Genomic DNA, 19,231 nt, shown 5'->3' on the forward strand with positions numbered 1-19,231 from the left:
GTGGTCCTGAATGATATTGCAGGAAGAGATGCAGGACATTATATATTCTGCCATACCCACTGAATGGACTGGGGAAGAGTGTAAACTACAATGTAAATTATAATCCATGTGCTGTAATAGTTTTCCAAAATGTATTCACCAAATGCAATGAATGTGCCACAATGATGAAAGAGGTTGCTGATGTGGGAGGAGTGGGGTGAGGCGGGGTGTGGGGTATATGGGAACCTCTTATATTTTTTAATGTAACATTTTTTTGTGATCTATGTATCTTTAAAAAAAAGACAATAAAAATTTAAAAATTAAAAATAATCCCAATCAGAACAAAAAAATTCATAACCAATCTGAGACTTATTAGACTGCCCGCTTCAACTTATTATCCCAAGAAAAATGTGACTTCCCTGGGGGATGGAGGGTCCATGATTATGTATACACCTTTTTATGGCAGATCATTATTGCCCTAGCTGAGAGTAAGCCCCACGAAACACATGATATGCAACCTATCAACCACTTTGGCTGACATTGCTGAGTTCATAGCATAAGCCCTTTTAGGCACAGCAAAAATCTTTAGACTCTCTAGCCAAAGTAGTACTTGATAATTCCATTGCCTTAGACTTTGTCCTAGCTCAAAAAAGAGGTGAATGTGCTATTGCTAATACCTCCTGTTATACATGGGTTAATACCTCAGGGAAGGTAGATCAAGAGGTGACTAAAATCCAGTATCAGGCCCACTGGCTACAAAGTGTACAAACAGATTCTATGTTGGATCTCTTCAGCTGGCTCCTGAGGGACTGAGGACATGGATGTGATCATTCTTGTGGACAGGCCTGATCACCTGCTTGGAGTAATGGTATGCAGAGGAGTCACAGGGGCATTCCTAATAGGAATTCCAATGAAGATGGTGGAGTACGGAGCTCTAGAACTCAGTCTGTCCTCCAAACCAGCTGGTAAACAGACAGGAACTGTCAGGAACAATTGTTCTGGGACTCCAGAAACTGGAAGAACACTACAGCAACCAAGGAAGAGATGTGATATAGCAGTTTGATATTATTTATGAATTCCAAAAAGAAGGATCATGTTTGTAAACTGGCCTGTTCCTCTGGGTGTGATACCCTTTGAATGTAGCAGATTCAGCTGAGATGTCTTTGATTAAATTATGTTAAGATTAGGACTTCGATTCAATGATGTCAGTAAGGCATGATTCAGGGTTGAGTCCTCACTCCCTTGGTCGGTTATATAAACAGACGCTCACTCAAGAAGACACACAGAAGAAGGCATAGGAAGAAAGAGAGCTCCACAGACATGGCAGAGGAGAGAACTTTGATCCTGTGGCCCAGGAATAGAGATGAGCCATTCGCCTGATAGTTTGCAGCTCGAGAACAGAGCAGCTGAGCTGAGGAAGCCCAGAAAGAAACAAGCCCTATGCCAGCGTGGAGCTGAGATAGGGGAAGGCTGAACCCTCAGAGATTGGCAACCATCTTGCTTGAACATGTGGCAACTGACTTTGGTGAGAAACCATCTCTGAGCTGGACTATTTAGGGCCTTGTAATTTTAAGATTTTACCCCAAATAAATAATACCCTTTATAAGAGCCAATAGATTTCTGGTACTTTTCTTCAGTACTCCCTCTGGCTGACTAATACAGGTGGTAAGAGGCTAATAAACCACAGTGAAGTATTGTGAGCAGCACTCTCCACAACGCAGCTACTGGCACCCAACCTCCACTGTCGTGTCAGGCCACTTGGGATCCACCCCTGGCTACCTGATGCTATCAGAAACGGACATAAAAATCTTGTTCCACAAATATGGAGTAGGCATGGCCAAGTCCTGATCATGCCTTTTGATTAGTTAATTTGGATCCCTGTTTATAAGCTCTGACTTACTGTTTCTACCTGCCCTGGGCAAAGGGGGCTGGCAGCCACTGTTTAACCATGCCCGACAGTGGTGGAGGTGGTGGTAATTTAAAGACACAGTGCCTTCTTAAGGCTGTGGGAATCAGTTTGCTGAAGGGTGGCTTGACCCCAAGAACAGTGAAGGGCATGGCACAGCACTGATCATGGCTTTTGATTAGCAAATGTGGATCCCTGGGTATTGGCTCTGAGATATTGTTTCAACTCATCCCAGACAAAGTGACTGGCAGCAGTTTCAAAAGGGGCCCAGACAGGGGCAGAAGTGGTGGAGATTTAAAGGCATAGTAAAGGGAGCTGAGGTGGCCCAAGCAGTTGAGCACCTCTCTCCCACTCTGGAAGGTCCCAGGATTGCTTCCTGGTACCACCTAAAGAGAAATACGAGAAGAGAAGACAAGCAGACACAGAAGAACACACGGTGAATGGACAGAAAGAGCAGACAGCGAGTGTAAACAATGGGGGGGGGGGAGATGAATAAATAAAAATTTTTAAAAACTATCATAAAATAAATATGTAAATAGATAAAGTCATGTATCTCATTAGGGCTGCAGAGAACACTTTGCTGAAGAGTGCCATCTGCTGGTAAGGCCAGAAAAGCACAGAAAAGGAGCCATCAAAGGTATGTATGGTAGCCTTCCTGGTGCCCTCCCCAGGGCACTTTGGAACTAGTTTATGCCCCCTTCATGGATTCCTGGCCCAGTTTTGGTTGGGAAATACTGAATTGGGAAAGTCCTCTCTCAGGTGACCTACTGCACAGAAAATGACCTCCAGACAAAAACAACTAGAGATGATGAAAGGAGTGTTTTTTAAAAAAACTATAGCAACAAAATAAAAATAAACAGAACAGATCAAGATTCACAGAAAAGAAACAAAGGAAAGGAAGCTTTCCCATGAAACAATTTCAAAAATATTACTATCTTAAAACTTGTACCACATATACAGGACAAGAATCAGATGAAGAGCTGAAAAATCTTATGCATTAAATAAGAGCTATTCTAAAGGTCTAGAATAAGTTGAACTAAATATCAAGAGCCTTCACATGAAGCAAATAAACAATAAGACCCTAGGCAAGAGAGAAAAACTGACTTTTGGAGTAAACTCATCAAGATAATCTGATGCCTAGACATAGAAAAAAGTTACAAGCCATACTAAGAAATAGAAAGATATAGCTCAGTTAAAGAAACAAATTAAAACAACACTGTAGACAACCAGCAAGAAGGTGGTAAAATAAGGAGCTCCTAGAGTCAGCTGATGCTACAGGGCAGTTGGTAAACACTCAGAGCTATCTGGGGCTAGCTGAAATACCTGTCTGGGGGCTCCAGGAGGCCAGAAGAGCATCCTGCAACATACCTAAAGGAATGGACGGAGGAGACTACCCATCCGCTGAGAAGACTTGTAAGTAGAACACTCCACGTGCCAGAGGCCAGTGCCCATCCTCCACTGGAGGCACAAGCCATCTCGGGAGCTGTTCCGTGGCTGGAATTGAAAGCTCCACTTCCCAAAAATGGGGAAGGAAGAGACCGCTGGGAATCAACTTCAGCTCCTGATAAGTAAATTCAGCAGGCTAAAGTGTAATCCCAAGAACAGCTAAAGTTTGAGCCTGTCCAAGTCAGAAAGAGGCCAACAGCTGCCATCTTAACTCGGGGCCTGGCATGAGGGGAAGTGGGGCAGACTAAAAATCACAGTGGTGGTAGGGCCTGGCTTCTTTCCATCCAGATCAGATTGCAGCTCTAGCCTAGGCCCCAGTGCCACCTCCAGCAGGGAGGAAGCTGGAGGACCTGCACCAGGCACTCTGGGAAATTACCAGCCAAGCTGTGGAGGTTGGTGATTGTCCTACTCTGGCAGCAAGAGCAACCACAGGAGCTATTCTGTGGCTGGGATTGGAAGCTCCATTTCCCAAAAACAGGGGAGGAGGAAATGGTTGGCTGCTGATTTCGGCTACTGATTGGGAGACTTGGCTGGCTAAGATATAACCCTGGGAACAGCTGAGGTGTCAATCTGTCAGGAGGAAGCCAGTGGTCACCATTTTGACTCTGCCCCTATCTTGAAGGGAAGCCCTGGCTGATTGAAAATCACAGTGACGGAGAAACCAGTTTCTTTTGCACAGAGCAGCCTGCAGCCCTAGACTTGACTTCAGCCCTGCCTCTGGCAGGGAGGAGGCTGGCGGGCCCTGCAACAGCCTACACAGGTAGCTGCATGTAACTTTGGCTGGCACAGACTAAAAATTGGAAGTCTACCAGGGCAACTGCAGTTATCTTGGACCTACACTGTACAGACTGCTAACCATACTTGCAGCTCCATTCCCATCCCAGGTAGGGAAGAAAGGGGTGTGAAGTTTCATCAGTCTCTCTAGGCAACTACAGTCTAGGCCCATGACCTGGATTATTCCACACACTTGTGACTTTGTCCCTAAGTTGGGAGAAGCTTCATTGGTCCCTGGCACAGTGAGGGCAGCTTAAGCCTCTACAGGTTACAGCACTAATTACAACCTTGACTCCTACTGCACAACCAGCAAGGGAGAGAGGGCAGGAAGCCCTAAACTAAAGAGAAAAACTTAACCCAGAATAAATGCTCTAGTAATCCAGATGCCAAGACACCAACAAAAAATTACAATATACACCAAGGAATAGGAAGCTATGGCCCAGTTAAAGGAACAAAATAAGCCTCCAGATGACAAAGGAGTTGAAACAACTAATCATAAATGTTCAAAATCTCCTTAATAAGTTCAATGAGATGGCTAATAAGATTAAGGATATTAAGAAGACATTGGATGAGCACAAAGAAGAATTTGAAAGCATGTACAGAAAAATAGCAGATCTTATGGAAATGAACGGTACAATAAATGAAATTTTAAAAAAACATAGGAATCATATAATAAGAGATTCAAGGAGGCAGAAGAAAGGATTGGTGAGGTTTAAGAAATAGCCTCTGAAAGTGAACATACAAAAGAACAGATGAAGAAAGGAATGGAAAAAATTGAACAAGGTTTCAGGGAACTAAATGACAGTAAAAGGCATGCAAACATATGTGTTGTGAGTGTCCCAGAAGAAGAAGAGAAGGGAAAAGGGGCAGAAGGAATATTTGAAAAAATAATGGTAGAAAATTTCCCAACCCTATTGAAGGATGTAGATATCCATGTCCAAGAAGCACAATGTATTCCCATCCAAAAAAATCCAAATATACCAACTCTGAAACACATACTAATCAGAATGTCAAATGTCAAAGACAAAGAATTCTGAGAACAGCAAGAGAAAAGCAATGCATAACATATAAGGGATATCCAATAAGATTTAGTGCTGATTTCTCACCAGAAACCATGGAGGCAAGAAGACAGTGGTCTGATATATCTAAGATATTACAAGAGAAAAACTTCCAGCCAAGAATCTTATATCCAGCAAGACTGTCTTTGAAAAATGGGGGCGAGATTAGAATATGAATAGATAAACAGAAACTGAGAGAATTTCTAATCAAGAGATCAGATTTTCAGGAAATACAAAAAGTGTTGTAGCAGTTTAATATTATAGATGAATTCCAAAAGGAATTACTGGATTATGCTTGTAATCTGATCTGTACCTGGGCATGATTGAGTTATGATTAGGGGACTCACAGATGAAAGGCATGGCAAAGAAGAGAGTTGAGGGTTTTTGATGTTGGAGTTTTGATGATGGAGTTTGATGCTGAAGACTTAAGCTGGAGCCCCAGGAAGTAAGCTCACAGAGGAAAGAGAAGCCAGCCCCAGGAAGAAAGGAACCTTGAACCCAGAGAAAAGCAAGCCCCAGGAATGTAGGAAATCAGGAAGCCTGAACCCTCACAGACATCGGCAGCAATTTTGCTCCTACTAGACTTTGTGGTGAGGGAAGTAACTTATGCTTTGTGGCCGGGTATCTGTAAATTCCTACCCCAAATAAATATCCTTTACAAAAACCAACCAATTTCTGATATTTTGCATGAGCACCCCTTTGGCTGACTAACACAGGTGTGCTAGAGCCTAAAAAGAAAAGACAGGAACGAGAGGCCTGGAAGAGAGTCTAGAAATGAAGATTATATAATAAAAGTAACTAAAAGTGTCAAAAGAGAGGTGAAAATAAAATATGACAGATAAAACTCAAATAGTCAGGAATAAACTTAACCAATGATGTAAAGCACTTGTATTCCAAAAACTGCAACTCAATGTTAAAAGAAATCAATAAAGGCCTAAATAACTGGAAGAACATTCCATGCTCATGGACTGGAAGACTAAATAACCTTAAGATGTCAATTCTACTCAAATTGATACACAGATTTAATGCAATCTCGATAAAAATTCCACCAGTTAAAAAAAAATTGAAAATATTGGAAGGGTAGGGTTCCTGAATAGCCAGAAACATCATAAAAAGGAAAAGTGAACCCTCATCTCCAGACTTTAAATCATATTACCTAGCAATAGTGGTAAAAACAGCATGGTACTGACATAAAGACAGACATGTAGACCAACGGAACCAAATTTATGGTTCAGAAATAGACCCTCACATGTATGTTCAAGTGATTTTTGACTAGCCTGTCAAACCCACACAGCTCGGATAGAACAGTCCATTCAGCAAATGGTGTTGGAAGAATTGGATATCCATAGCCAAAAGAAGGAAAGAGGACCCCACCTCACACCTTACCCAAAAATTAACTCAAAATGGATTAAAAACCTAAAAATAAAAGCAAAACCATAAAACTTCTAGAAGAAATTGGAAAATATCTTCAAGACATTGCGGTAGGTGGTGGATTCTTCTTAAAGGAGATAAGAGGAGGACAGAGATGGACTACTGATGTTTAATGTATGCAGAAGTTTTAAATAGCTTTACTGTAAAAGTGTGAAAATGTATAGAGTAGATGGTATCACATAATGACTAACAGCTAGTTTATAAATGGGAATGTGCCTGAAAATGGTAGTCTAAGTATGTAAATGCCAACTGACATAATGCTAGAGAATATTCTAGGAACAGAATAGCACAGTAAACCAAAAGGTGGATGAGAATTGTGGATGATGGTACAGATGCAAGAGTGCCCTTTGTGAGCTAAAGCAAATGTACATCACTACTGCAGGGTGTTGGGAATGTGGAGAAACATGTGAAAAACAGAGCTGGTGTGACCTATGGACTGTGGTTAGCTATAATAATATAATATTCTTGCATCTATGCGAAAGATGTACTGTGTTGATAATGAGGCAGTATGGAAAATGTGAGCCAAATGTACACAATGGACATGATAACATTCAGATGATATTATCTGTAGTAAATGTTCCACCACAGTATAGTGTGCTGATGGAGGCGTGTTGTTTGGGAATTCTGCACATGTGCATGACTCTTCTATAAGTTTACAACTTCTGTCATAAAAATATGTTTAAAAAATAATTATAGGGTGGTTTGAGGGAAAACACACCAAATATAAGATAAGGACTATGATTAGTAGTAAGATTTTTACAATATCCTTTCATAATTTGTAGCAAACATCTCAGGACAATGCAAGGTTTTGGTGGAGGTTTGATATATGGGACCCCTGTATGATGTTATGCATGTTTGCTGTGTAAGTTCACAACTTTTACTATACATTTAATTGTTTATGTATGTTCATATATAAACGACATAAACATAATAATAGGGTTGGTTAGGGGAAAAAACTTTGGTTAGTAGTAATATTTTGACAACGCTCTCTAATCATTAGTTAAAAAGGTTTAACAACAACGCAAGTTATTGGTGGTAGGGTGAGTTACGAGAGTCTTGTAAGATGCTATATATGTTCATTTTGTAAGTTCACAAGTATTATACAATTATTGTTTATGTATGTTCATGTATGAGTGATATACTTCAATAAACTAATTTAAAAAACAAACAACTGTGGAGACCAGAGTTTGGAATAATTAACCAAAAATGTTCAAACAAATTAACTAAATTCAAGGAGATGAAGGAAAATATGGCAAAAGTAATAAAGGCTTTTAAGAAAACACTAGAAGAGCATAAAGGAGAATTTGAAAGTATAAAAGAAATGATGGGAATGAAAGACATAATAGCAGAGATTGAAAATAAATGAATCAAACTAGAAAACAGGACAATTCAGAAGAACGCAGAGAAAATGTAAAAAATGAACAGGGTCTCAAACATTTGAATGACAGTACAAAGTACACAACATAAGCATCTTGGTGTCCCAAAAGGAGAAGAGAAAGGGAAAGGGGCAGAAAGGATATGTGAGTAAATAATGGCTGAAAATTTCCCAACTATTATGTAAGACTGTTCCACACTATCCTAGGGAATACGTAGATTTCCTACTCTGTTAACATACAGTATCATTTATTCTTCATCTCCCTCACCTAACCTGTGGTGGTTTATGGATGTGATGGGGTTTTTAATATTATAAAACAGCTTACAAAAAAGAAAGAGCTGTAATCTATAAGAAAAAGTATAGGGAGTTCTGCAGGCTAAAAGAAAATACAGGGAAGAGAAGCTTGGAGTAAACTGTAAAAATAAAGTTAATCAGTAAAGCTAACTAAAAGGGAAAAACGAGACACAAAAAAAAAAGTAAAAGATATGACATGTAAAAATCAAAGGATAAAATGCCTGAAGTAAATACTCCCTTAACTGAATTAACTCTGAATGGTAATGGATTGAACTCACAAATCAAAAGAAAAGAGATTGTGCTCCCTTTGGCACCACATATACTAGACTGGAACAACACAGAGATGATTGCCATGGCCCCTACACAAGGATAACATGCAAATTTGTGAGTGGTTCCATATTTTTCGTTGTGACAAAGGGATAGTTTAGGGGTATAAATATCAATTGAAAGAAAGCTAGAGAATAATCTAGGGACTTCATAACATAGTGAACCTGGTGGCAGATGAGGATTGCAGTTAATAATACAAACACAAGAATGTTCTTCTATGAACTAGAAGACAAATGTACGTCAATATTACAAGGTAGTAAGAAGACAGTGATTCATGGGAAAAATGGGAAAAAAAACAATTAATGTAACTTATACCTATAGTTAATAGCAGTACTGTAATATTCTTGCATTACTGTCAAAGAAGGTACAATATCAATACTAAGGGTCAATAATAGGGGACTAAGGAAAACATTCAAAAATTTACTGAGGTGGTGACTACACAACTGTGATGAAAGTGTGAGCCACTGAGTGTACACTTTGGATGTACTGTAGAAGGAATGGGACTGTAAAATACAGTGAACCATGTAGTGGAAGATGGACTGTTGTTAACAGTACAAATATGAGAGTGTTCTCTCATGAACTATAACAAATGTACAATACTAATACATGGTGTTAATAATGGGGGGTATATGGAAAAACATACCAAATGTAAGCTATGGACTATAGCTAGGATATAGCTAGGAGTAATAATTTGATGTTTTTTCATAATCTGTAACAAATGTTTGCCAAACATGGTGGTGGGGTGATATATGGGAATTTTGCATGTTATATATGATTGCTTTGTAAGCTCACAACTTCTCAAATAAGTAAAGATACATATTGGCAGAATGCATAAAAACAAGTATGACCCAATATATGCCTTTTTTACAAGAAACTCACATTAAACAGAAGGACACAAATAGGTTGAAAGTAAAAGGTTGGAAAAAGATATTCCATACAAAGAGTAACCTCCCCCCCCAAAAGAGAAAGGAGCTAGGAAGCTACACTAATATCGCACAAAATACTTTAAAAGCAAAAATGTTATGAGATAAAGGACACTATATATTAATAAAAGAGCCAATCCAGCAAGAAGAAATAACAAGCATCAATACTTTATGCAATCAACCATGGCATCCAAAAATACAAGGTAAACAATGGCAAAATTGAAAGAAGAAATAGATACCTCTACACCTCTATAATAGATGGAGACTTCAATACACCACTCTAAGCAATAGTAGAACATCTAGACAAGGGGTGGGGAATCAACAAGGAAACAGAATTTTTAAAATATGATCAATGGACTACACCCAACAAATACAGAACACTGCACCCCAAAACAGCAAGATATATATATTTTTTCAAGTGTAACTGGATCATTCTCCAGGATAAAACACATGTTGAATCATAAAAAATGTCTCAATAAATTTGAAAAGAGTCAAATCATATGTGTATTTTCTCAGACCATAATGGAATGAATAACAGAGGAGAAATGGAAAATTCACAAATATATGGAAGTTAAACAACACTCTTAAATGATCAGTAGTTCAAGAAGAAATTACAAGAGAAATCAGCAAATAACTTGAGATGAATGAACACGAAAACACAACGTATCAAAACTTATGGGGCTACTGTGCTGGAGTTGTAGTTGGTGTCGGGGTTTAAGATATATTTAGGGGATCTGAATCTCTGGACTGACAATGTGATAGCCAGGCCCTGAGCCTCAACAGACTCCAGCACCTACAATCTGATTCATTGGACTCACCTCACTCAGCTAAGATGAGTTGAAGAAGGACAACCACCACACCATGGAGCCTAGAGTGCCTACAACTGAAAGCGAGAGGATTGTATCCAGTATCCATGAGGAATCTGAGCCTCCTCTTGACATAGAGGTGCAATGAACACAAGCGATCCAATGTCCACAGAGAAAAGGTGGCATTGGAGTGGAGTGGGAAAAGGGGACATGGTGGCTAATGGGTATGGGGAATGGCAGGAAGAGATGAGATGTGGAGGCGTCTTAGGGACTTGGAGCTGCCCTGGATGGTGCTTCAGGGGCAATCACCGGACACTGTAAATCCTCACAGGGCCCACTGGATGGAATGGGGGAGAGTATGGGCCATGATGTGGACCATTGACCATGAGGTGCAGAGGTGCCCAGAGACGTACTTACCAAATGCAACGGATGTGTCATGATGATGGGAATGAGTGTTGCTGGGGGGGGAGTGGTGGGGTGGGGGTGGTGGGGTTGAAGGGGTCCTCATATATATTTTTTTAATGTAATATTTTTACAAAATCAATTAAAAAAATAATAAAAAAATAAAAATAAAAAGTGAAAAAAAAAAAAAAAACTTATGGGGCAAAGTGGATGTGACTCAATCAGTTGGGCTCCCGTCTACCATATGGAAGGTCCCAGGGCCTCCTTGTGAAGGCAGACTTGCCCGCACACCGCAGAGAGCTGCTGGCCCCCAAGCAACGTGGAGAGACAACTCAGAAAGGTTACACAACGAAAAAGGGAGGTAAGTGAAAAAAAACACAGAATGCACAGCAAATGGACAGAGAGAGCAAAACAACAAGTAAACTGCAAGGGAGAGGGAATAAATAAAAATAAATACAGACACACAGAAGAACACAGTGAATGGACACAGAGAGCAGACAGCAAGCAATACGCAAGGTGGGGGGGGGGGCAGATTAAAAAAAAAAGTACCACACCAATGAAAGGTGTTTTTAATGGGGAAAAGTATGGGAGCGGGAGGAGGTGGGTTATATGGGAAATTATTTTTTGGCACGGCTTCATTACTGGTGTTGTAGAAATCAACCATTTTTTAATCTTTTTAAAAAAAGATACATAGATCACACACAACGTTACATTAAAAAATGTAAGAGGTTCCCATATACCCCACTCCCTACTCCCCCAACTCCTCCCACATCAACAACCTCTTTCATCAGGGTGGCACATTCACTGCATTTGATGAATACATTCTGGAGCACTGCTACACAGCATGGATTATAGTTTTATTTTATTTTTTAAAAGATACTTAGAGTATACAAATGTCACATAAAAAATATAGGGGATTCCCATATGCCCTGCTCCCCATACCTCCCACATTTTCCCATATTAAAAACATCCCTCATTAGTGAGGTACATTCATTGCAACTGATGACCACATTTTGGAGCACTGCTACTAAATGTGGATTAAAGTTTACATTGCAGTTTACATTCTTTTCCATCCAATTCTGTAGGTTATGGGAAGATTTATAATGGCCTGTATCTGTCATTGCAATGTCATTCAGGACAATTCCAAGTCCCAAAATTGCCCCCATATTGTATCTGTTTTCCCTCTCCCTGTCTTCAGAACCTCCAGCGGCCACTGCCTCCACATCAATGATATAATGTGGAGGCAGTGGCCCCTATATTTTTTTAATGTATCATTTATGTAATCTAAAGCTTCTTTAAAAATAAAATTTTCAAAAATCAAAATTAAAAAAAAATTAAAACAAACAAACCACCTCACACCTAAAAAACCCCAGAACCAGATGGCTTCACAGGTGAATTCTAGCAATCATTCCAGGAAGAATTAATATCAACCTGTCATTTCTCACCCACTAGACTGGTCACTATTTAAAAAAATAGAAAACTATAAGTGCTGAAGAGGATTTGGAGAAATAAGAACACTCAGTTCATTGCCGGTGGCAATGTAAAATGGTGCAGGCACTTTGGAAGACAGTTTGGTGGTTCCCCAGGAAGCTAAGCATAGAACTACCATATGATTAGGCAATCCCACAACTATGTACACACCCAGAAGTACTGAAAGCAGGGAGTCACACAGATATTTGCCTACGGATGTTCACAGTGGCATTATTCACAATTGCCAAAAGATGGAACCAAGTCACGTGTGCTTCAACTAATGGTTAGGTAAACAATATGTGTTATATACATACCATGGAATATTATTCAGCTGTAAAAAGGAACGAATTCCTGATGCATGTGACAACACGGATTCACCTTGAGGACATTATGTTGAATGAAATAAGTCAGACACAAGACGACATATATTGCTTGAATTCAGTGTCACTAACTAACTATAATAGGTAAACTCATGGAATTAAGAATGTAGAGATAGAACAGGAGATAGATTGGGTTTAGGGAAAAGAGAGTTGATGTTTAACGTGTACAGATTTTCTACATAGGGTGATGGTAAAGGTTTGGAAATGTTAGCACATTATTATGAGGGTAGTCAATAGCAGTGAACTGTATAGGTGAATGTGGTTAAAAGGGGAAAAGTTATGATGTATATGTTGCTAAAATAAAAATTGAAGGACAAAACATAGGACTGTACAACACAGTGAATGCCACTGTAGACAAAGGAGTTAGTTGTACAAGTATAAGACTGTTCTTTCATCAATTATAACAAATATGTGATACTAATAAAAGGTGGTAATAATAGGATGTTATATGGGAAAAAGAATACATCTCATGTGAATAATGGAAGATGGATGGAACTATTCTAGTCCTCTTTCATCAATTGTAACAAAAGTATATACTGTTAAAAAAAATAGTAGAATTATAATAAAAAGTACTATCATCAATGGTAATGGATGTCCCACACCAATAAAAGGTGTTGGTGGAGGGGTGGTACATGGGAGTCCTACATTTTATGCATGATTGTTTTGTGAACTCACATTTTCTAATAAAAGAGAAAGCACTCTGAACGTCTTCCCAAAATTTTTAACTTTTTATTTTGAAAGAATTTCAAAGTTTCAAACTTACAAGACAGTTGCAAAATTAACACAAACCCTGTACAGAAAAGACAAACATACCCTCACACTGCCATATACCAGATATCAATATTAATATTTTGCCACATCTGTCCTATTGTTATCTATCTATCTATCTATCTATCTATCTGTCTGTCTGTCTGTCTGTCTGTCTATCTATCTTCTGAATATCTGAGACCAGGTTGCACACATCATAATCCTTAAACATGTAATTTTTCCATGCACATTCTCTATGAACAAATATATTCACTTATGTGTAATCACCTTGACTGTAGTTAGCAAGTTCAAGAAATTTAATATTGATATAAAGCTTATATTCTATATTTCCATTTTTTCACATGTCCCAATATTCTTTTATTTTTTTCTATTTTTTTCTATTTTTTAAAAATATTACATACAAAAAATATGAGGTTCCCATATACCCCACTCCCCACACCCCCCACTCCTCCCACATCAACAACTTCTTTCATTAGTGTGGTACATTCACTGCATTTGGTGAATACATTTTGAAGCACTGCTGCCTTTCAATTTCTATTTGTCTAACTGTTCCTAATTAGATCTAGGTTAAACATTTTTGGTGGAAATACTATATAGATGATTATTGTGTCCTCAGTGCATAACACCAGGAGGTACACTGATGTCAATTTGCTCCATTATTGATAAGTTTTATCACTTGGTTAAGGTAGAGTTTACCAGATATCTGTATTTGAAAGATACTTTATCTCTTTGTAATTAAGAAGTAATTTATGGGTTACACTTTTGACCTACCTTAATATTTTCTTCCCTAGTGGTTTTTTACCTTATGATTTTAGCAACTATGGATGATCCTTAGGTAAACAATGATTACAATGGTGGTTGCAAAATGTGATTTTCTAAATTTATCATTCCTTTCATATTTATGAATTGGCATTCTTCTTAGCTAAGAGCGTTCTCTTTTCCTTTGATGCTTTTCATTGTATCATTGTAGATTCATAGATAAGTTTTTAATCAATTGTTATAATTCATTCATGTCGCTATTCCTTTTAATGTTCAAGTTATCACAAATTTGCAAGTGGTAGCCCATTTCAAGTGGCTTCTGTATCCATTTGATATGTCTTCATTACTTTCTCTGCCCTAGATCTGGAATCGGCCATTTCTCTAAGAAGCCGTGGTTCCTTTTAGTGAGGAATACCATTTAGTGCCCAAGATCTGTTAGGTATACCCATTGCTACTGGGTTTTCACTGCTTCTAGGCCTTTTCACTGAATAGAGTGAGGGCATTTACTTTTTTCTTTTAAATCATAAATTCATGTTGTTGCTATCCATAGCAACAACAAACTAAGTTTATATTTTCTTTTGAGTTATTTTTGCCTTATAATATATTACAATAAGGGCATATAATCAGAATATTGTTGGATTATACTTGGATTAATATACTTGGTTTAATGGTATTTTTTTTTTCTGTGTGGTTATGTTATCAATGTGATATATATATTTAGTTGCACTTCTTTCTGTTTATATTCAATTTTAGTTTTTTCCTGTTCTTGTTAATTTGGTTTTTTAATATATAAAATGCTAGTGTAGTTCAAAAATAAAAACAACATAAAATGTATTTTAAGGAAAATCTCATTTCCTTCTCTTCTCTTCTGCCTCATTTCTACCCCCACCCTGTAAAAATCCAATTTCATTAGTTTCTAGTTAATTCTTCCAGATTCTTTTTGCATATATAAGCAGATATACCTCTATTCCTTTCCCCCTTTGTTTCTTACAACAGGTAGCATACTGTATATTCCTTTGTATCTTACTTTTTTCACTTAACAATATATCCTGAAAATCATAGCACATAAGTTTCTTTTACTTTTTCTCTTAACAGCATCTCTCCTTATTTTTAGAAAAGCTATGTTTAATTATTTCTGAGAAAATTATATCTTTAAAATTTTCTTATACTCTCTGTATTGTCCACATTTCCTACTAAGTTCTTTTTTTTCCTGTTTGTCTTGGAGGTCTTCCTTTATTATCCACTGGCATTTTTTTTTTTTAGTAATACCGGGGATTGAACCCAGGACCTTGTACATGGGAAATAGGCGCTTAACCACTTGAGCTACGTCCATGCCCACAGACAACTTTTTAATGCTCTATTCTTAAATGCCAGTGCAAGGTCCCAGGTTTGATCCCTGGTACCTCCTAAAAACAAACAAACAAACAAATGAAAAGAACAACTCTCACTGGGTATTGGATGTAGCTCAGTGGTTGAGTTCCTGCTTCCCATGTATGAGGCTCTGGGTTCAATCCCCAACACCTCAAAAAAAAAAAAAGCTATCTGGAAGATGTATATGCATGGGAAGAGGCTTCTGAACTGGTGGAATTTACTGTAAGATGATTAGGTGGGTACCTGGCAATTTTTTAGGGTCTCCAAATACAAATATTTTTTTCTGAGGCTATTTTTGTTTCTCTAGAGAAGAGTCCTCTAATTATCTGCTGATGAGAAAAGGTGTAGTTATGGCAGAAATAAACAACTAGTTGGCAAGTTCTTGGAGCCAGTGGCACCAGAGGGCCAGTGGTTCTGTCTTTTAGAATATTTTAGTTTTCAGTTAAAGTCTTCTCTCCTTATTAATGTGCTTAGTAGTGTCCTTGTGTTCAGAGCCTCTCTGATTCAATTTCCTGACAAAACGGCCATGTTTGAAAATGGCCACATTATTTTATGGCCATTTATTTTCTCTTTAGACATCAAGGGTACGTACAGGTATTAGAAAACTGAAAATATATAATACATTGAAGATAGTAAAGATTCTGTTCAGAGAAAAAAAAATGAATGCAGATAAAATATTTAATATATACACACTTTAAAACGTGCTTCTATCACATGAGGATTTAATGCTTTCTTGATCTAACTTTTGCTTTTAATACTTTAATAAAGTGAGTTTATATAGTTTATTCTGTCTTCAAACTGACATGCATTATTTCCTATCAAAAGGAGATAAAGAGAGAAGCCTATCAAGATTCAATCTCATGCAAAGAACACAAATATTGTATATTTCTTTAGAAACAAATTTTAAGTGCTTGCATTTGTAACAATTTCCAATGTCCTTCAAATACTAAATTTTAAAGTTAAAATCTCTTACCTGATTCAGAACAATGATTTCATCGGCATCAACTACTGTTGACAATCTGTGTGCAATGAAAATCGAAGTTCTGTGTTTGACTGCATCCCTCATGGCACCAAGAATAGTCTGCAGGTTTGACAGCATGACAAACAGGAGGAAAAAAAAATCTAACCGTTAGGTAAATGTAAATCAAAATAATCATACTTTTTTTTAAAAAACCATAAAATTGCAATTATTCTTTTATTACATAAACTTCGTGCCAGTACTAAATATTTGACCTAATCTAATAATACTAAAAAGAAGAGAAAATCAAGGAAAAAATGAAGACAAGTATGACCACATTATCATAGAAAAAGATGTAAGGTATGCAATAGTTCTCTAAATACAAAGTCTAGAAGAAGGGAGATATTTGCTATAGTTAAAAACAAACAAACAACAGTAGCAAGAAAAAGGAACTACAATGATAACAGGAGCATAGCCAAATATGACGTTTACCTGGTCAATGAGAATGAATATAAAATGAGTAATGACTTAAGTGACAAGACAGAGAAACTCAAATTAATCAAAAGAAAGACATAATGAGATAAAGGGTACAGGAACATTTGCATTTCCTTAGTCTTAACTCAGCAGACAGAAGAGGTAACAAAGATAATTGTGCATTTTTGACATAAGGAAACCTCTTGTTTCCCCCAAAGCATTCTGATTTCTTATTGCCTTTGAAGTATAAGAGAGTTGTGCATATATTCAGCTATGCTTGGAAACCAGTATGTAAGTATAGCTGGCTTAATGTGAACAGTAGTGTGTGGTATAGGAATATACCCAACAGCTTCCTACTAATACTTCTAAACATTTTTATAAAATGTATAAAATTATCAAGAGAAGATAGTTCCTAGGAAAAAAAGATCATACATTTTATTAGGGCAGCCTCATAGTCAAGGACAGGGCCAGTCCTAAGAAAAACTGTGATGTCTGTGGGTGCCTCCTCTTCCTTAACCTCTATGAACTTAAAATATGACATCCTATTGAGTACTTGGAATCTTTTAAAAAGGCCCGTTAAAATTTATCATTAATTTCTGGTAATTCATTCCCTTGAGGAGTTCTCTGCTAACTACCAATGTGTTATATTCTCTGAGATAATAAAACTATGTAACTCAAATAATGACTCTTAGCAGGACTTTTAATTTGTAGTAGTATGATATTTTCAGGTAGACATTTCTTGTAAGCAGGTTCTTTATGAATGGGGCCTGGTTCTGTTTAAGGGTCACTTTAAAAAATTTTTTTTTTAATTTTTATTTTTTTTTTAAGATACATAGATCACAAAAAATGTTACATTAAAAAATATAAGAGGTTCCCTTATACCCTACACCTCACCCTACCCCACTCCTCCCACATCAACAACCTCTTTCATCATTGTGGCACATTCATTGCTTTGGTGAATACACTTTGGTGCACTGCTACACTGCATGGATTATAGTTTATATTGTAGTTTATACTCTCCCCCAGTCCATTCAGTGGGTTATGGCAGGATATATAATGTCCAGCATCTGTCCCTGCAATATCATTCAGGACAATTCTAAGTCCCAAAAATGCTCCCACATCACACCTCTTCTTCCCTCTCCCTGCCCTCAGCAACTCCCGTGGCCACTGTCTCCACATCAATGATACAATTTCTTCCATTGTTAGAGTCACAGTAGTTCTACAGTAGAATACCAGTAAGTCTACTCTAATCCATATTTTATTTCTCCATCCTGTGGACCCTGGGATGGTGATGTCCTCTCCACCTTTAAATCAAGAAGGGGTTTAGATTCCACATCGCTGACGAATGCAATTCTCCTGCTTGCAGTTGTAGACACTCTCGGTTCCCTGGTGTGGTGGTTAACCATCTTCACTTTCCTGTTAGCTGACCTGGGTAAGTCCAACGAACTAGAGAGTAGGTGTTGCAACTCTGCTGAGGCTCAGGGCCCAGCTGGCACAAGGCCAGTCCAGAATTCAAGTCTCCTGAGTATACACAACCCCAGCCCCAACCACAGGTTCAGTAAAAGTGACAAAAGAGGCATGTATAGAAAGGTCACATCTGAGTCCAACTCCATCACACTCAGGAGGACAAATTACAAAGTAGGGCCCACTGGCAAGGCACTGAATGCCAGAGCCATCTGCCACATAAAGGGTCATTTTAAAATATAACAAATCCCCAAGCTAAACAATTCACTTTGGAATTAAACTGCTTTAAATACACTGCAGGTCAAATAATACGCCCTAAAAACATAATTCTATAGGCAAATATTATGACCCACAACCTATATGGCTGAAATTAGGTCTATCCTTCTTCACTAGGTTTCTACTACACATTAAATTGAAATGTAGGTAAAATGGAGTCAGTTTACAAAGAACATCTGCCTATTTTCAGTTCTAGATAAAGGGATTAATTCATGAAATTACCATTGTTTATGAAACTTTTGTATTTACTGCAAAAGAGGTTAATATGAATTCTCATGGGGTAGTATCATGACATCAGTGTCACAATATCTTGATATTTCACAATACTTCCTGTGAAATGAATATAAAGTGATATCAGCACCGCATGTTGTGTGTGGTCAACTTGCATCTCAGTATGTTACTCCATGATAAAAAATGGCTTTCTGTTGTGCATGTGTCAAGATCATTTACATGCTTTATTTTATTGAGTGTTAAGTGACAACCAGACACTATCATAAAAGAGAGACTAAAACATTCTTCCTCTGTCATCATATGAGGCAATTTCTACAGCTTTGCAAGATGCAATGTTAATATAACACAGGTATTGCACA

The 19,231-nt window shown here is 37.8% G+C and overlaps 1 protein-coding gene and 1 non-coding gene across 2 annotated transcripts in view; one reads left to right on the forward strand and one right to left on the reverse strand.

Annotated features, from left to right (window-relative positions):
* The window catches only part of ABCB7 (ATP binding cassette subfamily B member 7), a 123,980-nt gene that overhangs the window by 22,601 nt on the left and 82,148 nt on the right, over positions 1-19,231 (reverse strand). Inside the window, 1 exon segment of the mRNA XM_058292159.2 lies at positions 16,443-16,550. Within this exon segment, the coding sequence (XP_058148142.1) occupies positions 16,443-16,550 (108 nt within the window).
* LOC111761471 (U6 spliceosomal RNA) lies at positions 8,562-8,667 on the forward strand. Its single transcript, XR_002794831.1, has one exon. It is a non-coding gene; the product is annotated as a U6 spliceosomal RNA (small nuclear RNA).

This window comes from Dasypus novemcinctus, chromosome X (assembly GCF_030445035.2).
Source record: "Dasypus novemcinctus isolate mDasNov1 chromosome X, mDasNov1.1.hap2, whole genome shotgun sequence".
NCBI lineage: Eukaryota > Metazoa > Chordata > Mammalia > Cingulata > Dasypodidae > Dasypus > Dasypus novemcinctus.